General features: G+C 49.8%; 2 protein-coding genes and 1 long non-coding RNA gene across 5 annotated transcripts; 2 read left to right on the top strand and 1 right to left on the bottom strand.

Annotated features, from left to right (window-relative positions):
• nub1 (negative regulator of ubiquitin-like proteins 1) lies at nucleotides 1–10,283 on the top strand. Of its 3 annotated transcripts, none has more exons than XM_021312799.2 (15): nucleotides 1–127; nucleotides 1,169–1,290; nucleotides 1,587–1,754; nucleotides 2,220–2,284; nucleotides 2,360–2,424; nucleotides 2,500–2,658; nucleotides 2,807–2,895; nucleotides 3,315–3,421; nucleotides 3,494–3,680; nucleotides 3,754–3,861; nucleotides 6,180–6,332; nucleotides 8,228–8,374; nucleotides 8,452–8,523; nucleotides 8,616–8,817; nucleotides 9,906–10,283. In XM_021312799.2, the coding sequence occupies exons 2-15, from the start codon at nucleotides 1,174–1,176 to the stop codon at nucleotides 10,046–10,048; spliced, it is 1,782 nt and encodes a 593-aa protein (XP_021168474.2). In that variant the 5' UTR covers nucleotides 1–127; nucleotides 1,169–1,173; the 3' UTR covers nucleotides 10,049–10,283. The 3 variants fall into 3 exon arrangements, with proteins under 3 accessions (XP_021168474.2, XP_012711827.2, XP_021168475.2); XM_012856373.3 differs by having other exon boundaries at nucleotides 33–200; XM_021312800.2 differs by having other exon boundaries at nucleotides 35–119.
• LOC118556745 lies at nucleotides 3,873–5,990 on the top strand. Its single transcript, XR_004927326.1, has 3 exons — nucleotides 3,873–3,907; nucleotides 4,919–5,598; nucleotides 5,683–5,990. It is a non-coding gene; the product is annotated as an uncharacterized LOC118556745 (long non-coding RNA).
• Nucleotides 10,284–11,232: 949 nt separating the features above from the next.
• Nucleotides 11,233–15,826, bottom strand: crygn2 (crystallin, gamma N2). The gene is made up of 5 exons (XM_012856376.3): nucleotides 15,719–15,826; nucleotides 14,192–14,283; nucleotides 13,799–13,955; nucleotides 12,107–12,252; nucleotides 11,233–11,481 (listed from the first exon to the last, which is right to left on the bottom strand). The coding sequence occupies exons 1-5, from the start codon at nucleotides 15,737–15,739 to the stop codon at nucleotides 11,346–11,348; spliced, it is 552 nt and encodes a 183-aa protein (XP_012711830.2). The 5' UTR covers nucleotides 15,740–15,826; the 3' UTR covers nucleotides 11,233–11,345.
• Between the last annotated feature and the right edge of the window lie 1,593 nt (nucleotides 15,827–17,419).

The following is a 17,419-nucleotide window of genomic DNA, read 5'->3' as shown; positions in this document are numbered from 1 at the left end:
CTCGCTCTGGCTGCGCGGCAGACTCCCCGCCCCCGGTTTCTCGGTTCCCTGAAGCCGCTCAGAGTGGGACCTCTCGCGGTGTGTCGGCTCTGCTGGCTCTGATGAGGAGCTGAGCGCAGGTCTGCAGGTATCTCAGGTGTTTCGGTCCTCCTCGGTTCTGTCGGCGGCTCATCTTTACTTGGACGGAAGCTGTGGTTCAGGTTAGCCTCCTGACGCTGAAATGATGAGCTAGCTGCTAGCTGAACGCGTCCGACCGTCTCTGGGGAGAAATAATGACTTATTTTCAGTTTAGTCGGAACTTTGATGAAATATCTTCAGTTCAAACCGGTTCCGCCCCAGAAAAACGTCACACTTTGTTCTGACGTCGGTAAAAACCCGAAGTTTCACCCTGAAATTCAGAATGTTTTTATTATTAGCCAGCTAGCTCTGAGCAAGCATATGTGTTCACGTGATGGAGATGACGTCATTTCCTGTTTGTGTTAAACTTTTCTCGGAGTTTGGGTTTAAATTCAGACCCAGTTATCTTAGTTTAGTTTGTTAAATTCTGATGGGTTTAGTCTCCGGTCGGGTTCGGAGAGTCTGAACTACGGACTACGTTTCCCACAATGCGGGCGGAAACGGTCACTTCTAGCCGTGGCCTTCAAAATAAAAGCCTAGGATCATTACTATTACGTCAGCTCGGATGATATGGCCATAAAATCAGCTTTATTATGGCGGAACAGCCAAATAATGACATAACTCAACCCCTTATGTGAGATACTAGATTATATTAGTTTAATTTTTGTCAACATAGACAGAACATTTTGTGAGTAAAAAGTGTTGTTTTATATCAGGATTTAAAGGTTTATTTTACCAGCTGTTCTTCTTCTCTTTAAAAGGGTTGTTTATTCCGTTTTATTTTGAAAATCGTGTGAAGTTTGGATCTCCTGCATCCTGTCATCTGTAACTTTCACCCTCCTCTGAACTCAAACACCATTAAAGTTCTCCTAACTTCTCCAGGCTGTTCATCCAACTCATGTCCAGCTGTTAAATAAACAAAGGAGAACATCGAGTCCAGTTGTTCTGCTGCATCAGATAGGGTTCTCCCCAGCAGAACAACCTTCGCCCACACGGGGCGTTCCTCCCTCCCTGTCCTCTGGTTTACTTTCTGTTCTCCGTCTGCTTCCAGAGACGATGACGGAGCAGAACACGCAGGCAAAGCTGAAGAACCTGCTGAAGCAGGAAAAGATCCAGCTGTGGAACCCTCCCTACACCCAGGAGGACAACCAGCCGGGGGACCAGCACCTGCTGGTGGGTTGGGGATCCGGTTCTGATCCGAGGAACGTTTATCACCTAGATTCTGTAATTTAGCTCAAACATCTCAGATGCAGAAGAAAATCAGAGATAAATGTCTCATTATCAGATAAGTTTACTGTTAGTCTGGAAGATAAAAACAAATATTCACAACTAAAGGAATGAGTGAAATGAAGCTGATGAAGAATGTTGAACAGGTGGAGCAGGTTCCTGTTGAGGCTTAGTGTCCGGTTCCTTCAGTTTAGTGGGTTCTTCTCTCCTGACTCTACTTGGTTCCTGTCTTCCTGCTTCAGGAGCTGGCACAGCGGTACGCCCCACTCCTCCACCTGCCTGCAGCGGAGGTAGGGGGCGCTCTGGAGTCAATCCGCATCCAGGCGGTCAGGAGAGGGAAAGGAAACCAGACGTTCCGAGAGACGAGCGTGGCGACGCTGGAGCTGCTGCTGCCCAGAGACGCCAAGCAGGTGGGTCACTTAGGAACGGTCGGAGCGGGCGGTAGACGGGGTGTGATGCGGGCGGTAGACGGGGTGTGATGCAAGAGGTAGACGGGGTGTGAATCGGGAGGTAGACGGGGTGTGAAGCGGGCGGTAGACGGGGTGTGATGCGGGAGGTAGACGGGGTGTGAAGCGGGCGGTAGACGGGGTGTGATGGGAAGGGGATGGAGTCAGTGACATCATCACAGGTTCTTTAATGTTCCAATGTAAAAGCATTGGGTCCCTCCAGAACCTGGAGAAGCTTGTATATGGTTTTCTGGTTCTATTTTCTGGGACTGCTGGTGGCAGCATCTGACGTGTAGAACCAAGGTTCTAAAAAGTCATGGTTCTAAAGCCTTCCTTAGTGAGCCTTGTGGAACCAGGTTCAGATTAATGTCTGAAGATCTAAAGCAGTCTGAGCGGATGGTGGAAGTGATGTTCTCCTTTGGTTTCCAGGAACCAAAAAGGAAGAACTACCTGGAGACGAGGCTGGACCTGCCGGTGCAGCAGCTGGTGGACAGGTAGCGTCGGCGCACCTGGAGGTGATGTCACAGCTCCGCCCAGCGGTCTGAGTGTGTGTTTGCATGTTCCTGCAGGATCACCGAGGAGTTCAGCCTGAAGCACATCAAGCTGATCCTGAACGGGAGAACCCTGAGCACCGGTCAGTACAGAACCCTGCAGAGAGGCGCTCAGGACTGCTGGACTCTGCGGTCTTATTGGTGTCTTTGTGTTCTAGATCAGCGTCTGGATGAGCAGGGAGTGAAGAACCACTGCAAGGTGATGGTCCTGAAGGTAAGCGACGCAGAGCAGATCACCAAGGAGGAAGAGGAGAAGAAGAACCAGAGCGAGAGCATCCAGAGGACGCAGAAAGGTTTCCAGATCCTGTCTGAGAGAGGTGGGCTTCAGACAGGAAGGAGAGCATGGATCTTTCTTCATGTTCTTCATTACCTGTTCTGTCATGTTTGGTGGAGGTTCTGGTATCTTCTGGTCTCAGTGTCTGTAAGATGTAGAGCTGATGAGCGCGTGAATGATTTGTTTGTCAGACGGCAGCGAGGATCCAGACACCACGCCCTTCCTGGAGATCGCAGACCAGAAGGGAAACCCGCTGAAGATCCCTCACAAGGAGAAGAAGGTGGAGTCAAGATCTTCCTCCTGCAGATGGTTCTGTGCTTTATACGCCCATCTCTTAAACCAGAACCTTTCAGGTTCTGAACCTTTCTGGTTTTATCTCCTGGTTGTCTTCGTGCTACATGCTCGGTATCAGAGGTGGTCGGGTCCATGAGGGCCTGAGATTTAAAGGCTGAATTAACTCCTGGACACCTCATCAGGTTCTGCAGCGGTCCGGTAATGGCCCGGTTCTCAGTCAGGTGTTCTGGACATGTAAAACACACGGGACAGCGGTTCTGGGGGACCAGAGTTGGACCCAGCTAGTCAGATCAGCCATGATGGCGTCTCTGTAGGAGCTTCTGATTATGGACCAGACAGATGTGTGGTCTTCCACCCAGCAGGGGGCGCTGCAGCCTTTAACCCACGTGTCCTGCTTGTGTCCAGGCTCTGATCCTGGCCATGGGCTTCCACGAGAAAGGCCGCTCTCTGATGAAGAGGAAGCAGTACGACAACGCGCTGTGCCACCTGCTGCAGGCCGACCAGCAGTTCAGGTAGGAACCTCAGCCCGTGACCTTTCAGAATAAAAGCTCCTCAGAGGTTCTGACCCGCTGGTGTCCTCTCAGTAAGTGCGGCTCGGCTCTGCTCGGCTCCGTGGACAACTACGCGGTCCTGCAGCTGGACGTGGTGTGGTGCTACCGGGCCCTGGAGGCGCTGTCCTGCCTGGAGGACAGCCGCAGCCGCCTGCAGAGGGCTGAGGAGTGTTTCCTCAAGTGCTACGGAGAACAGCAGCAGAGGCTGCTCATGATCAAGGTACCAGAACCTTCTGGCACAACATATGGTTCCTAAACATCATGTATGTAACTTTAAACATGTTTGTTACCAGGGTAACACAGGCCGGGAGGAGGTTCTGTTCCTGCGTCTGTACCTCCTGCAGAGCCTCCTGTCCTACATCGAAGGAAACGACCGTCAGGCTCTAGTGCTGCTGTCTAAAGTACGTCCTGATGGTTCCCCTAAAGGTCCTGATGGTTCCCCTAAAGGTTCTGATGGTTCCCCTAAAGGTTCTGATGGTTCCCTTAATGGTCCTGATGGTTCCCCTAAAGGTTCTGATGGTTCCCCTAAAGATCTGATGGTTCCCCTAAAGGTTCTGATGGTTCCCCTAAAGATCTGATGGTTCCCCTAAAGGTCCTGATGGTTCCCCTAAAGTCCTGATGGTTCCCCTAAAGATCTGATGGTTCCCCTAAAGGTCCTGATGGTTCCCTTAAAGGTTCTGATGGTTCCCCTAAAGGTTCTGATGGTTCCCCTAAAGGTTATGATGGTTCCCTTAATGGTCCTGATGGTTCCCCTAAAGGTCCTGATGGTTCCCCTAAAGGTCCTGATGGTTCCCCTAAAGATCTGATGGTTCCCCTAAAGTCCCGATGGTTCCCCTAAAGGTTCTGATGGTTCCCTTAATGGTCCTGATGGTTCCCCTAAAGGTCCTGATGGTTCCCCTAAAGGTCCTGATGGTTCCCCTAAAGATCTGATGGTTCCCCTAAAGGTCCTGATGGTTCCCCTAAAGGTCCTGATAGTTCCCCTAAAGGTTCTGATGGTTCCCCTAAAGGTTCTGATGGTTCCCTTAATGGTCCTGATGGTTCCCCTAAAGGTCTGATGGTTCTCCTAAAGATCTGATGGTTCCCCTAAAGGCCCTGATGGTTCCCCTAAAGGTCCTGATGGTTCCCTTAATGGTCCTGATGGTTCCCCTAAAGGTCCTGAAGGTTCCCTTAATGGTCCTGATGGTTCCCCTAAAGGTCTGATGGTTCTCCTAAAGATCTGATGGTTCCCCTAAAGGTCCTGATGGTTCCCCTAAAGATCTGATGGTTCCCCTAAAGGTCCTGATGGTTCCCCTAAAGGTTCTGATGGTTCCCTTAATGGTCCTGATGGTTCCCCTAAAGGTCTGATGGTTCTCCTAAAGATCTGATGGTTCCCCTAAAGGTCCTGATGGTTCCCCTAAAGGTTCTGATGGTTCCCCTAAAGGTCCTGATGGTTCCCCTAAAGATCTGGTTCCCCTAAAGGTCCTGATAGTTCCCCTAAAGGTTCTGATGGTTCCCCTAAAGATCTGATGGTTCCCCTAAAGGTCCTGATGGTTCCCCTAAAGGTCCTGATGGTTCCCTTAATGGTCCTGATGGTTCCCCTAAAGGTCCTGAAGGTTCCCTTAATGGTCCTGATGGTTCCCTTAAAGGGCCTGATGGTTCCCCTAAAGTCCTGATGGTTCCCTTAATGGTCCTGATGGTTCCCCTAAAGGTCTGATGGTTCCCCTAAAGTCCCGATGGTTCCCCTAAAGTCCTGATGATTCCCCTAAAGGTCCCCATGGTTCCCCTAAAGGTCCCCATGGTTCCCCTAAAGGTCCCCATGGTTCCCTTATAGGTCCTGATGGTTCCCCTAAAGGTCCTGAAGGTTCCCCTAAAGTCCTGAAGGTTCCCCTAATGGCCCTGATGGTTCCCTAAAGGTCCTGATGGTTCCCCTAAAGGTCCTGATGGTTCCCCTAAAGTCCTGATGGTTCCCCTAAAGGTCCCGATGGTTCCCTAAAGTCCTGATGGTTCCCTAAAGTCCTGAAGGTTCCCCTAAAGGACCTGAAGGTTCCCCTAAAGGTCCTGATAGTTCCTCTAAAGGTCCTAATGGTTCCCCTAAAGGTCCCGATGGTTCCCTAAAGGTCCTGATAGTTCCTCTAAAGGTCCTAATGGTTCCCCTAAAGGTCCCCATGATTCCCCTAAAGGTCCCCATGGTTCCCCTAAAGGTCCCCATGGTTCCCCTAAAGGTCCCTATGGTTCCCCTAAAGGTCCCCATGGTTCTCATGTAGTTGGGGCGCATACAGGAGGAGTTCTAGAACAGCCTTGCCTTTTTTGTCCAGAACACAGGTTTTGTAAATTATTGTAAATGTGACACCAGCACCCCCTGCTGGCTGGTCGGTACCTGCAGTCGTTAGTCTGAGGAATAAAGTTTGTCTTTGACATAATTTCTGCCACATGAGGTTCATAGCTGGTTAAAGGCGGGCTAAAGGTATGTATCAGTTTAATATTATATAGTTAAAAACGTGTGGCAGTGTTGAAACATTCTAGTTGTTAGAAACCATTGATTACTTTTAAAAGGAATTCTGGGTAATCTTCAGAATGACGGCTTTAATGCATTAAAACATTTTTGACCAATCAGAAAACAGAACCTATGCCCTGAAAGTCCAGATGGTTCCACTGATCCTTTACATGTTCCCAGCAGCTGTTCTGGTACCGGTCTCTTTGGGCCCAGGTAGAACCTCTGTCCCGGTTCCTTGTCCCTCAGGTGGAGAATCTCTACGGACGCCTGAGTCCGGACTCAGAGAAGATGGCTCAGCTCATGGCTCTGGGATTCACTGAGAGGGAGGCCCGGTTGGGACTGCGGGCGTGTGGAGGAGACCTGCAGGAGGCGGCCATCCACATCAGCAACCGTCGCCAGGTAGACCCACACCTGGGTTCTGATGCGTGATGTGGAGAACAGGTGGCTGTGGTGCTGTTTTAGATCAGAGTCAAGCAGAATTATTCTCTACACAAATAAACAGATTTAAGCTTTGTCCAGAAAGTTAGAGGGTTCATTTTACTAAACTGTTTAATTTACTAAAATATTTTACTAAATTACAGAGATGGGATTTGTCAGCAGTTAATTTTCTTTAGTGGTATATTTCAACATAAAGTTAATCTTTTGGCTGATTAATGAATTAGAATATAATATGATAGAGCCACATTAAATAGAAGACTGTGGGCCATAATGCATATTTACAGTAGAGACTATGGTTTCCATGCTAACAATATGTTACAGGCTGTGCTAACAGTGATTTTAAGGCTTAAATAGTTTATGATAATTGTGTGTTTTATGGCCACACGATAACGGTTCTGTTGTGGAACTAAATTTATTGTCTGTAAGAAATTAACTTACAAATGTACTGAACAGTACTTCCTGTGTTCTGTTGCCACCTAGTGGCTGAACAGGGGACTGCATTTAAGAGCCAAAGTTCTCCAGATAGTTTGGGATATGGACTCATACTTCGTCTTATTTTACCACAATTTGGTCATTTATATTCAGAGCCTAAAGGTAAATCAAAATCAACTACTCAGCTATATAATGCTGTTAGTGTTATTTTTTTGTTATTCTGATCACTATGTTTGCCTTTAAACAAATGAACACAATTAAACCAATTACACTAATCAAACAAATGAACCTAAAGGCTGCATTAAGAATATCGGACAGGAAAATGTTTTTGTTTACAGCTATTATTATTATTATTATTATTATTATTATTATTATTATTATTATTATTATTTAATATAGCTGCCCTTTAGTAGAGGTGAATTTCTATTCTAGGGGATAGAGGCAAAAAAGTAAACAGAGCGAAGCTACACAGTTTTTTCTTACCATAGCTGTAAACATTTTGGCCATATCAGCAAACTTCAATTATTTTGTATAATCATTATTGAACAATTCCTGTTAGATTTCTCTGTGGAACCTGAATAAACTGTCATCTTGTTACCATGGGAGTACAGAGCAGGTAAACCACACGTCTCACACTAAACGCTGCAGTATTTAAACTTCTATTATTTATTTAATCATTACTGTATAACAATGTGAACTTTTATTTATCACCCTTACACCTGTTAAAGGCTCACAGCTTACATGGAGCCGCCACTGCTAACTGCCTAGTTCTGTTGGTCCTTGGGTCGGGTCAGGTTCCCCAGAACCTTAAGGCTGCTGAGGTCAGACCCGTTTCAGAGGTCCAGACCCAAATCCAGTCCGCCGGTCCTGGTACATCAGAACTTTACGGTGCCTCCAGACGGCTTTGGACCGGTAAAAGTTCTGGACCAGCTACATCTTTACAGGGATGGGTCCAGAACTTCTGTCTGGGTGTCACGGTTGGCACACAGTTGACCAGAACATTGTGCTTGATGGAACGTGGACAGGTCTGTCGGGTTCTGTGCTCAGCTGGTTCTGGTCGTATTAAGCAGACAGGGAACACTTTGGGTCATCTGGTCATTATTAAACCGGGTTCCTCCAGGAACCCGTCCAGAACCACTCTGGATCACTGCTCCACCTCCATGTTGGTCCATGCTGCTGCTGGTCCATAAAGCTCTAAATGGACCTCAGGTCTTCAGAGGTTCTGACTCAGTGGTCCCAGAACCAGAACCAATCAATGTGAGGCAGCATTTAGTTTCTTTGCTCCTGGGTTCTGGACCAAACTGGCTGAAAAGCTGAGCGGTCCAGAACCAGCTGGACTGACAACTGTTAGCAGCTGAGAGTGAGTCATCAGAACCAGGTTCTGGGTCTCCTGGTGCTGATGGACCTTCCTCTGTTTGGACCAGGAGCGTGAGGAGCTGAAGCAGAGCGAGAGGCAGAAGAGGAGGACCAGGATGGAGGCCATCTCCAGGCTGGAGGAGCTGGGCTTCTCCAGGAGAGACGCTGCCAGAGCTCTGCACCACGCAGGAGGAGACGTGGACAAAGCCTACGCCGTCAGTGTCCGGTCCGTTTCACCTCCCATCAGAACCGAGCTCCCTGGTCCAGCTCACCGGTCTCTGTCTGTCCTCAGATCCTGCAGGACTCTTCTCAGGCGGCTCAGACCGTCTCACAGGACACCGTCAGTCCAGAGAAGGTGGAGCAGGTAACCCTCTGTCCTGCTGGTGTCCTGCAGCCGTCGGGTCTGGTACCGGCGGCCCGGTTCTGACCCACATGTCGTCTGACTGTGTCTCCCAGCTGCTGTATCTGGGCTTTGAGAGGGAGGCGGCTGAGGCGGCTCTCAGACTGACGGGGGAAGACGTCCAGTCAGCCACCCAGCTGCTGTTGGACAACCAGGGGGTCCTGTCCCCGGACCTGCTGTCCCCGGACCTGCTGTCCCCGCCCTCCACCTCCACCTCACCTTCCTCTGAGGAGGCCAGCACCTCCTCCACCTCCCCAGGTATGTCTCACTCATCAGCCGGTTCTGGTGGCGTTCTGCTCCTGATCCCAGAGAGACTCAGAGCGTCTGCCTTTAAAACTCGTCTTCAAACCTGCTTCTATAGCGAGGTCTGTTTGACCTCGTTAGGGTTAACGGGGTTAATTAGGGTTAACTGTGTTAATTAGGTTTAACTGGGTTAACTGGGTTAATTAGGTTTAACTGGGTTAATTAGGGTTAACTGTGTTAATTAGATTTAACTGTGTTAATTAGGGTTAACGGGGTTAATTAGGGTTATCGGGGTTAATTAGGGTTAACGGGATTAATTAGGGTTAACGGGGTTAATCAGGGTTAACGGGGTTAATCAGGGTTAACGGGGTTAATCAGGGTTAACGGGGTTAATTAGGGTTAAAGGGGTTAATTAGGTTTAACTGGGTTAATTAGGTTTAACGGGGTTAATTAGGTTTAACGGGGTTAAGGAGGTTTAACTGGGTTAACTGGGTTAATTAGGTTTAACAGGGTTAACTAGGGTTAACAGGGTTAATTAGGGTTAACTGGGTTAATTGGCTTTAACTGGGTTAATTGGCTTTAACTGGGTTAATTAGGGTTAACTGGGTTAATTAGGGTTAACTGGGTTAATTAGGGTTAACTGGGTTAATTGAGTTTAACTGGGTTAACTGGGTTAATTAGGGTTAACTGAGTTAATTAGGTTCATTTGTTTGATTAGTGTAATTGGTTTAATTGGGTTCATTTGTTTAATAATTTTAATTGGTTTAATTAGTTTAATTAGGTTTATTTAATTTGTTAAATTGGTTTAATTTGTTTGATTACTTTAATTGGGTTATTTTTTAATTGGTTTAATCAGTTTAATTGAGTTAATCAGTTTAGTTATTTTAATTGGTTTAGCTTGATTAACTAGTTTAACTTGTTAAACTAATTAATTGGGTTAATTGATTTAATCTTTAGCTCCTGTTTAGTTTAGCTTACAGCTAAGTTCAGCCGTGGCCGTTTTAAACGCTTTAGAAACAATGTTGGTGTGGAGTTCTGGTGTGGGGACAGCAGGTGGCGCTGTGGGCCGGTCCCTGACCCGAATGGTTCCGTCTGCTCCTCAGAGGACAACGAGCTGGTGAACGAGGTGTTGGAGGACATCTCCCGCCATGAGGAGGACTATCTGGACCTGACTCTGGAGGAGGAGAGTGAGCTCATCTCCAGGCTGAAGACCTACCTGAACCGAGAGCCCGCCCACACCGTGTGAGCCGGACCCGACCGGGGTTCTGAGTCCGGAGGCTCCGGGGTTCTGGTGGAGCGCTCGCAGCTCAGCGTCTCCTCAGATCATCCATATTTCTGGTTCTGCTGCAGAACCGCATCACGTTGTTCCTGAAGTTTAGTTCTAACGCCACGATGGAACGTTCTCTGTTTGATTTCATAGTGTTCTGTTTGGTGTCGTCTGGTTCTGGTGGACCACCTAATAAAAACGTTTCCTCAAGTCATTGTGAAGCTCTAACCTTTTAAACCGGGCTGGTTCCCGGACCGGGACCGGGACCAGGACCGAGACCGGGACCAGGACCAGGACCAGCTGGAGGCTGAGTGATCCGGGTCCTCAGGTTCCACAAACCCGGGATTTCTGCAGGAGATCGGGTTGAACTTCTCCTGACCATCTTCATCCAGAACCAGATGGAGATGGTCAGGGTTCCAGCATCAGTTCACCTGAACATCCGGGTCAGAACCTGATGGTACCACCATCGGACCTTAAGCCTGGTGAGCCGAGTGGACCAGCGATGAGGAGAACCTCTGAGGGTTTAGGCTGGTTCTGTTGGACCTCCGTAATGTGAACTGAGCATGAGTCATGTTCTACGTCCTTTACAAACGGGTCAGTATGTTCTGGGTTCTGGTTGTTTTTTTTTCTGCTCGGGTTTTAGAACCCAACATGTTTATTTTATTTCAATATTTTCCAAACATTTTGTCATTTTTTATGTAATTAAAGTTCTGTTGGCCTGCTGGGACGGAACCAGTACCTCGTTTATCTCCTTAATACATGTGCTGTGGTTCTGGAGACTAAAATCTGCACTGATCACACTGGACCGGTTCTGAAATTACTGACCCACTAAAGGTTTCCTGTTACGGTAAATCGGGTCAACGGGTTCTGTAGAACCCAGTTTTAGGAAGAGGAGAGTTTATGATGGGAATGGACCGGTTCTGGTTCTGTTTGACCACCGTTCCGCCGTAGCCCACCTGTAACATTAAATATTGGTGAATTTATCTTTATTAAAGAACCTGGACCGGGTTCCCGTTGTTCTGAGCAGAGGAGACCTTGTTTTACTAACAGATGCAGTGATGGTAGGTTCTACAGAACCGGACCGGCCCATTCCCAGGTTCTGATACCTGCAGCTTATTTGTGCTGGCAGCAGATGGATCAGAAATCAGGCCACAGACTCTGAGTGTTTGATAAAAAACGGGCTTTTCTCTCAGTCTGCCTTTATTTATTGGACAAGAGGATAATCAGGGGGAATGAGGAGCATGAGGATAATCAGGGGGATCATCAGGGTGGTTCTCTAGAAGTAGTTGACCACTCTGCGGATGGACTGGATGTTGGGGTTCTGGGCCTGCCACTCGGTGGGGCTGCAGTAGTTGCCCCGCTCCACGATGTACATCCGGCCGCGGAAGTTGGGTTCCTCGTACATCACCCAGCTGGAGGCAGAGGGGGGAGAAGACGGGTTAGAAACAGCCGGTTCTGACGGGAAAAGACGGGTTAGAAACGGCCGGTTCTGATGGGAGAAGACGGGTTAGAAACGGCCGGTTCTGACGGGAGAAGACGGGTTAGAAACAGCCGGTTCTGACAGGAGAAGACGGGTTAGAAACCCTAACCCGGTTCTCAGCCTGGTTGGCCCGTGTGTTCTGGCAGCCATGCTGGATGGTGAGCGGCCCAAAAAGGTACCGTCCCTTCAGGGACTGGGCCTGAAGGGACGGTACCTGTGAATTAACCAATCAGAAGCTTAGAAGGGCATGACATCATCACCCACTGGTTAAAGGCTACGTAGTGCCAGGGTATGGACACTTGTAGGAGGACCGGACCAGAACCCAGCTTGGTTCTGTCCCACCAGAGGAAGTTCTGGGCTACATCCAGTAGCTTCTAGAACAGGAATAAGAAGTTCTGGTCCTCAGTGAGGGAGCTTTAACATCTCCAAGGTCAGCAAGGATCATGTCCCAGAAGATGGGAAGTTCCTGCCAGAACCCAGCTGCTCCCAGTAGGTCTGAGATGTTTGGTTCTGATGAACCGGGTCGATCAGAACGTGTCTGTTGGTGCTGCACTCACGCGCCGTCGCCGTAGACCCTGACGGAGTTGATGCAGTTCTTGGAGAAGCCGCGGCTCTGCAGGAAGGGACAGTCGTCGCAGATGTCCACGCACTGGCCGGAGAAGTTGCAGGCTTCAAACAGCTCGATGCGGTAATGTTCTCCGTGCTGGAGAACGAGAGGAGACACGGTTAGTCTGCAGGAGGTCCTGCAGGAGGATCATCTAAAACTGGACTCTATAAACCCTGCAGAACATTCCAGATCTGATCATCACCAACATCCTCCTGTTTCAGGGCCGCTTGGTGGACCAGAACCCGTTCAGGACGGTTCTGTTCACCAGCAGCTAGGAATCTGTCCAGAACTCAGGACAAGCCTGCAAATGAAAAACCTTCCAGGTGGAGTTCAGCCAGACTGGACTTCTAAAACTGAGGCTCCATCCGAACACCCTTAATCACAGCTCCTAGCTCCTAGTTCCTGTTCCTAGTTCCTAGCTCCTAACTCCTGTTCCTAACTCCTAGCTCATGCTCCTAGTTCCTAGCTCCTGTTTCTAGTTCATAGCTCCTGTTCCTAACTCCTAGTTCCTAGCTCCTGTTCCTAACTCCTATTTCCTAGCTCCTGTTCCTAGCTCCTAACTCCTAGCTCATGCTCCTGACTTCTGTTCCTGACTTCTGTTCCTAGCTTCTGTTCCTAGCTCCTGTTCCTAACTCCTAGCTCCTGTTCCTAACTCCTGTTCCTAACTCCTAGCTAATGCTCTTAACTTGTGTTCCTAGGTCCTGTTCCTAGCTCCTAGGTCCTGTTCCTAGCTCCTAACTCCTGTTCCTAGCTCCTAGCTCCTGTTCCTAGTTCCTAGCTCCGGTTACTACAAACATGGAGGATGGAGTCAGATCCTACAGCCTTCTGGACATGAGCTACACAGAGACTCTCTCTGCTCTACGGAGGTTTTAGTTGGTTTCTGTGAGGTGAGCTGATGCATCATGTCAGGCAAAGGATTGTGGGAACCTGAAGGGTTCTTAGGGACTTTGTGAGGTTCCTAGGCCAAACTAGCAGCAGTAGAAAGCATGCAGCCTCCTTTCCTGACTCCTTCCTCACTGACTGCTCTTCAGACACTCTGACCATGGAGACCTCTGACGCTGTTCTGCTTTGGCTGAAGGTCTAGGTCTGGTTCTAGGAGATTCGGACTGAGCTCCTCAACCCTGAACTCGGTTCTAGAGTGAAAATGTTCTGTTCCTGCTGTATTTCCCCAAATCTACCAGCAGGGGGCAGTCTGGTTAACACAAAGATCTTTGAGTCGGAGATGGTTGGTCCTGAGCTGCAGCTCCAGCCAGGAGAACTCAGCAGCTTTGTTCTCCAGTGGACCAGAACCCGGTCTCTGCAGAACCTGACTGCATGAAGACCAGGTTCTTCAACACTTGATCCAGGTGATTTGGACCAGAGACCCCCAGACAGAGCTGCAGGGTTCCTCCTCTGAAAGTATCAGACCTTTATAGGTCCTGAAGCTGATCTATGGAGGTAGGACCATGAAGACGCATCATCTGCCTGCTCAGAGAGGACCACTCCTCCAGCCTGCATGTTCTAGATGTTCTGCTCCAGCACGCCAGATGTTACAACCTGAGGGACGCTTCTGCAGAACATCTCCCAGCTATCTGTGGCTACCGACTGCGGGGAACCCTGCAGGTTCTCTCAGACACGGCGGGAACCCGGTCCAGGTGGTTACCATGCGGATGGGCTTGCAGGAGCCCATGTGGTCGTTGTGGGAGTTCCACCTCTGGAATTCTGGGTACTCTCCGTGCTCCAGGATGTACTGCTGGCCCTTGAAGTCGGGATGGTCGTAGCAGATCCAGGCGCCGCTCTCCACGCGGATGGAGTTCACTCTGAGGACAGGAAGGAACCACAGTTTGGGCTTTTATTGTGAAAGGCGGGAGGAAATGATGTCTGCTGCCGCTCTGATTGGGCCTCATTAAGGTGTGACCTCCCATGGAGGGTCAGCAGAGACCTTCTGGAGGACCGGCCAGGTTCTGACACCTCAGGCCCAGACCCAAGGAGACATGGATCTGCTGGTGTGTTCCGAGCCGCTGCAGAACCTCAGGTCCATCAGGCGGTTCCTCACCTGTTCATGAAGCCGCGGTCCTGGAAGTTGTCACAGTCACCTCGGACCTCCAGCTTCCTGCCGGTGAAGCATCTCCCCTCATAGAAGGTGATCTGCAGGAGGAGAAGGTCAGATGTTCACCAGGGTCCTTCAGTAAAGGTTCTTGAGCTCCAGAACCGACTCGTAGAGAAGCAGGTCACATGACCCGGTGATGTCAGTGCCTCTGAGCTCCACCTGGACCTCTGGACCAGGAGGTCCAACCTTCACACACCAGGAGCATGAAGGTTGGGTTCTGTGTTCACCGGGTCGGTTTCAGCACCCATGAGGTTCCCTCCAGAGAAACGCTTCCTCCCGTCATACTTAAGGTAAATATCTACAACCTAAGGATGAGTTACATCTCTGGGTCAGAACCAGAACCTGCATCAGAACCAAAGATCTTTCTCTGTTGCTTGTCATTCTGGCCACGCCCACTCATGACGTCATGGGCCTCCACCCCATCACTCACCACAGTGTGACGTCACAGCAGGTCCATGAGAGCCTGATGTGATCAGAACCTTAGTCTCACGCAGCCGGGTCAGAACTCCACAGAATTTAGCCAAAAACAGGAGAACTGTAGAATTTACTAGAACAGTGAAGTTCTCCAGCAGAACCAGGGCTTAGAGCAACCTGACCTGGCCCCGCCCACCACTAAACCAAGGCTTTTAATTGGCTGTGCAGCCTGGCCACGCCCCACAGTCGCCCTGAAGCTAGAAACGTGACGTCATTGTTCAGACTTCAGAGCAGAGCGCCCCCTGCAGGCAGCAGGCTGCAACTACATGCAAATAAAGTTCAGCTAATTAATTAATTTCTGCCTCAGAATCATTCAATATTTAGACTGAGCTGGTTGGTTCTGGTTCTGAAACCCAGTAAGCCGGCTGGTTCTGGTTCTGAAACCCAGTAAGCCGGCTGGTTCTGGTTCTGAAACCCAGTGAGCAAGTTGGTTCTGGTTCTGAAACCCAGTGAGCAAGTTGGTTCTGGTTCTGAAACCCAGTAAGCCAGCTGGTTCTGGTGCTGAAACCCAGTGAGCAAGTTGGTTCTGGTTCTGAAACCCAGTAAGCCAGCTGGTTCTGGTGCTGAAACCCAGTGAGCAAGTTGGTTCTGGTTCTGAAACCCACTCAGCCAGTTGGTTCTGGTCCTGAAACCCAGTGAGCTGTTTGGTTCTGGTTCTGAAACAGAGTGAGCTAGTTGGTTCTGGTTCTGAAACCCAATGAGCTGTTTTGTTGTGGTTCTGAAACCCACTAAGTCAGCTGGTTCTGGTTCTGAAAACCCAGTAAGCCAGCTGGTTCTGGTTCTGAAACCCAGTGCGCTGTTTGGTTCTGAAATCCACTGACCCAGTTGGTTCTGAAACAGAGTGAGCTGTTTGGTTCTGGTTCTGAAACAGAGTGAGCTGTTTTGCTCTGGTTCTGAAGCCCACTAAGCCAGTGGGTTCTGGTTCTGAAGCCCACTAAGCCAGTGGGTTCTGGTTCTGGTTCTGAGCGGCCCGTTTGGGCCGGCTCAGCTGCCACTCACCTTTCCAGAGTACTGCGACATGTTTCTCCCTCTGGACGCCGTCCAACCGTCCCTCAGCGCCGTGTAGCGCAGAAAAAGTTGGACAGGCCAATTTATACGGCCGGGGGGCGCGCCCCGACCCGCGGGCCGGCGCCGACAAAGGCCCGGCTGTAAAAGGTTCTGCTGAGTCAGCGCCGCTTCCTGACGGGTCAGCTGATTCTGCCTCAATAGAAAGTGCTGGGAGGCATCTTTACGGGTCAGTGGTTCCAGGACAGGGTTCTGGAGAGCAGCAGAGACACCAGAGGGTCAGAACTCTGAGACACCGGCCCGGTTCTGGTCCGGTGGTTCCTCTGAGACACCGGTCCGGTTCTGGTCCAGTGGTTCCTCTGAGACACCGGTCCGGTTCTGGTCCAGTTGGTTCTGGTTGTTTACATGTTTACTGTCAGGGTGAAACGGGTCGACCTCCACAGTGAAATGCTGGTTCTGCTGCAGAAACACGCTGGAGCAGCAGGTTCTGATGGTCTCCCTGAGGATGTGTGGGTCCAGGTTCTGTTCAGGTTCTGTTCAGGTTCTCTTCAGGTTCTCCTCCCACAGTCCAGAACAATGTGAGCGGATCTCCATAAACGGACCAGAACCCTGTCCAGACCCGACTGGTCCTGATCCAAATGACCCTGACCCAGTTGGATGGTCGGGTCTCAGGTCCGGTGGAACCAACCAATCAGTACCTTCGTTAGCGGCACCAGGTGTGTGGATCAGAACCAGAACCCTGGTGGCAGGAACAGAACCAGGCTCCTTCACGGGTCTCAGGTCCACTGACCCCCACCACCATCAGGGTGGAACCAGAGTCTGGAACCAGGTCCAGTCAGGAAGACCCGAACCGCTCAGAACCAGAACCAAACCAGAACCTTTAAAAGTTCTGCACCAACATCTGCTGCACAGTTAGGAGAAGAACTCAACGCTTCAGTAAACGGGTCTCTGATCAAACCGTGGGCAACCGACATGAACCAAGGTCCAGTCGGGTCCAGTCGGGTCCTCCATCTGGTTCTGGTTCTGACTAACATGTTCTCTTTCAGCCTGGTCCGAGCTGATCACAGAGGCAACACCAGCAGCAGGTCCGTTGTTGGTTCTGGACCGGTCCCTGCTCTCGTCACTCTCTCTCAGAACCGGCCTCGCTGATTGACGGCGCCGTCATGGACCCGACCCGGTTCTTAGAGACAGAACCGCCTGGACTCTTCCATCTATGGACAGCTAGTAAAGCTCGTTTAACCAGAACCAGCCAGGACCAGAGAACCAGAACCAGCCAGAACCAGAGAACCAGAACCAGCCAGAACCAGAGAACCAGAACCAGAGAACCAGAACCAGCCTTCATACCAGATTATTCCGGTAATGGATCTCTGCTAATCTGGTGAAACAGGTGTAAAATGAATCCAGGTCTTTTCAGAGCGCTGCGTGACTGGATCAGCTCCGGTACCGGTACCGGGTTCTGGTTGGTAGTACGTCAGACGGACTGAAGGGGGCAGTGTTCTCTGGGACAGTCACCATCACAGTCTTACATATTTAAATTAGAATTAAACTGTCCAACATGTCTAAGAATTACAACGTAACAAAAACAATAAGTATAAATATTAAAAGGTCCAAACAGTGTCAGAAGTTTGAGCTCGTCAGGAACACAATAGTTTTTATTATCTTTGGGTTTAAGTCCTTCTTAACTGTTTGTGTATT

This window comes from Fundulus heteroclitus, chromosome 21 (assembly GCF_011125445.2).
Source record: "Fundulus heteroclitus isolate FHET01 chromosome 21, MU-UCD_Fhet_4.1, whole genome shotgun sequence".
Taxonomy (NCBI): Eukaryota; Metazoa; Chordata; class Actinopteri; order Cyprinodontiformes; family Fundulidae; genus Fundulus; species Fundulus heteroclitus.
This window is presented reverse-complemented; position numbering and strand designations above follow the sequence as displayed.

Excerpts from the sequence above, each read along its gene's own strand:
- nub1 (XM_021312799.2), top strand. The coding sequence starts at position 1,174 with ATGACGGAGCAGAACACGCAGGCAAAGCTGAAGAACCTGCTGAAGCAG. Across the intron at positions 1,291-1,586 it reads CGGGGGACCAGCACCTGCTG|GAGCTGGCACAGCGGTACGC; the intron begins GTGGGTTGGGGA and ends TTCCTGCTTCAG. Across the intron at positions 6,333-8,227 it reads ACATCAGCAACCGTCGCCAG|GAGCGTGAGGAGCTGAAGCA; the intron begins GTAGACCCACAC and ends TGTTTGGACCAG.
- crygn2 (XM_012856376.3), bottom strand. The coding sequence starts at position 15,739 with ATGTCGCAGTACTCTGGAAAG. Across the intron at positions 14,284-15,718 it reads TGTCGCAGTACTCTGGAAAG|ATCACCTTCTATGAGGGGAG; the intron begins GTGAGTGGCAGC and ends CTCCTCCTGCAG. Across the intron at positions 13,956-14,191 it reads GACCGCGGCTTCATGAACAG|AGTGAACTCCATCCGCGTGG; the intron begins GTGAGGAACCGC and ends TCCTGTCCTCAG.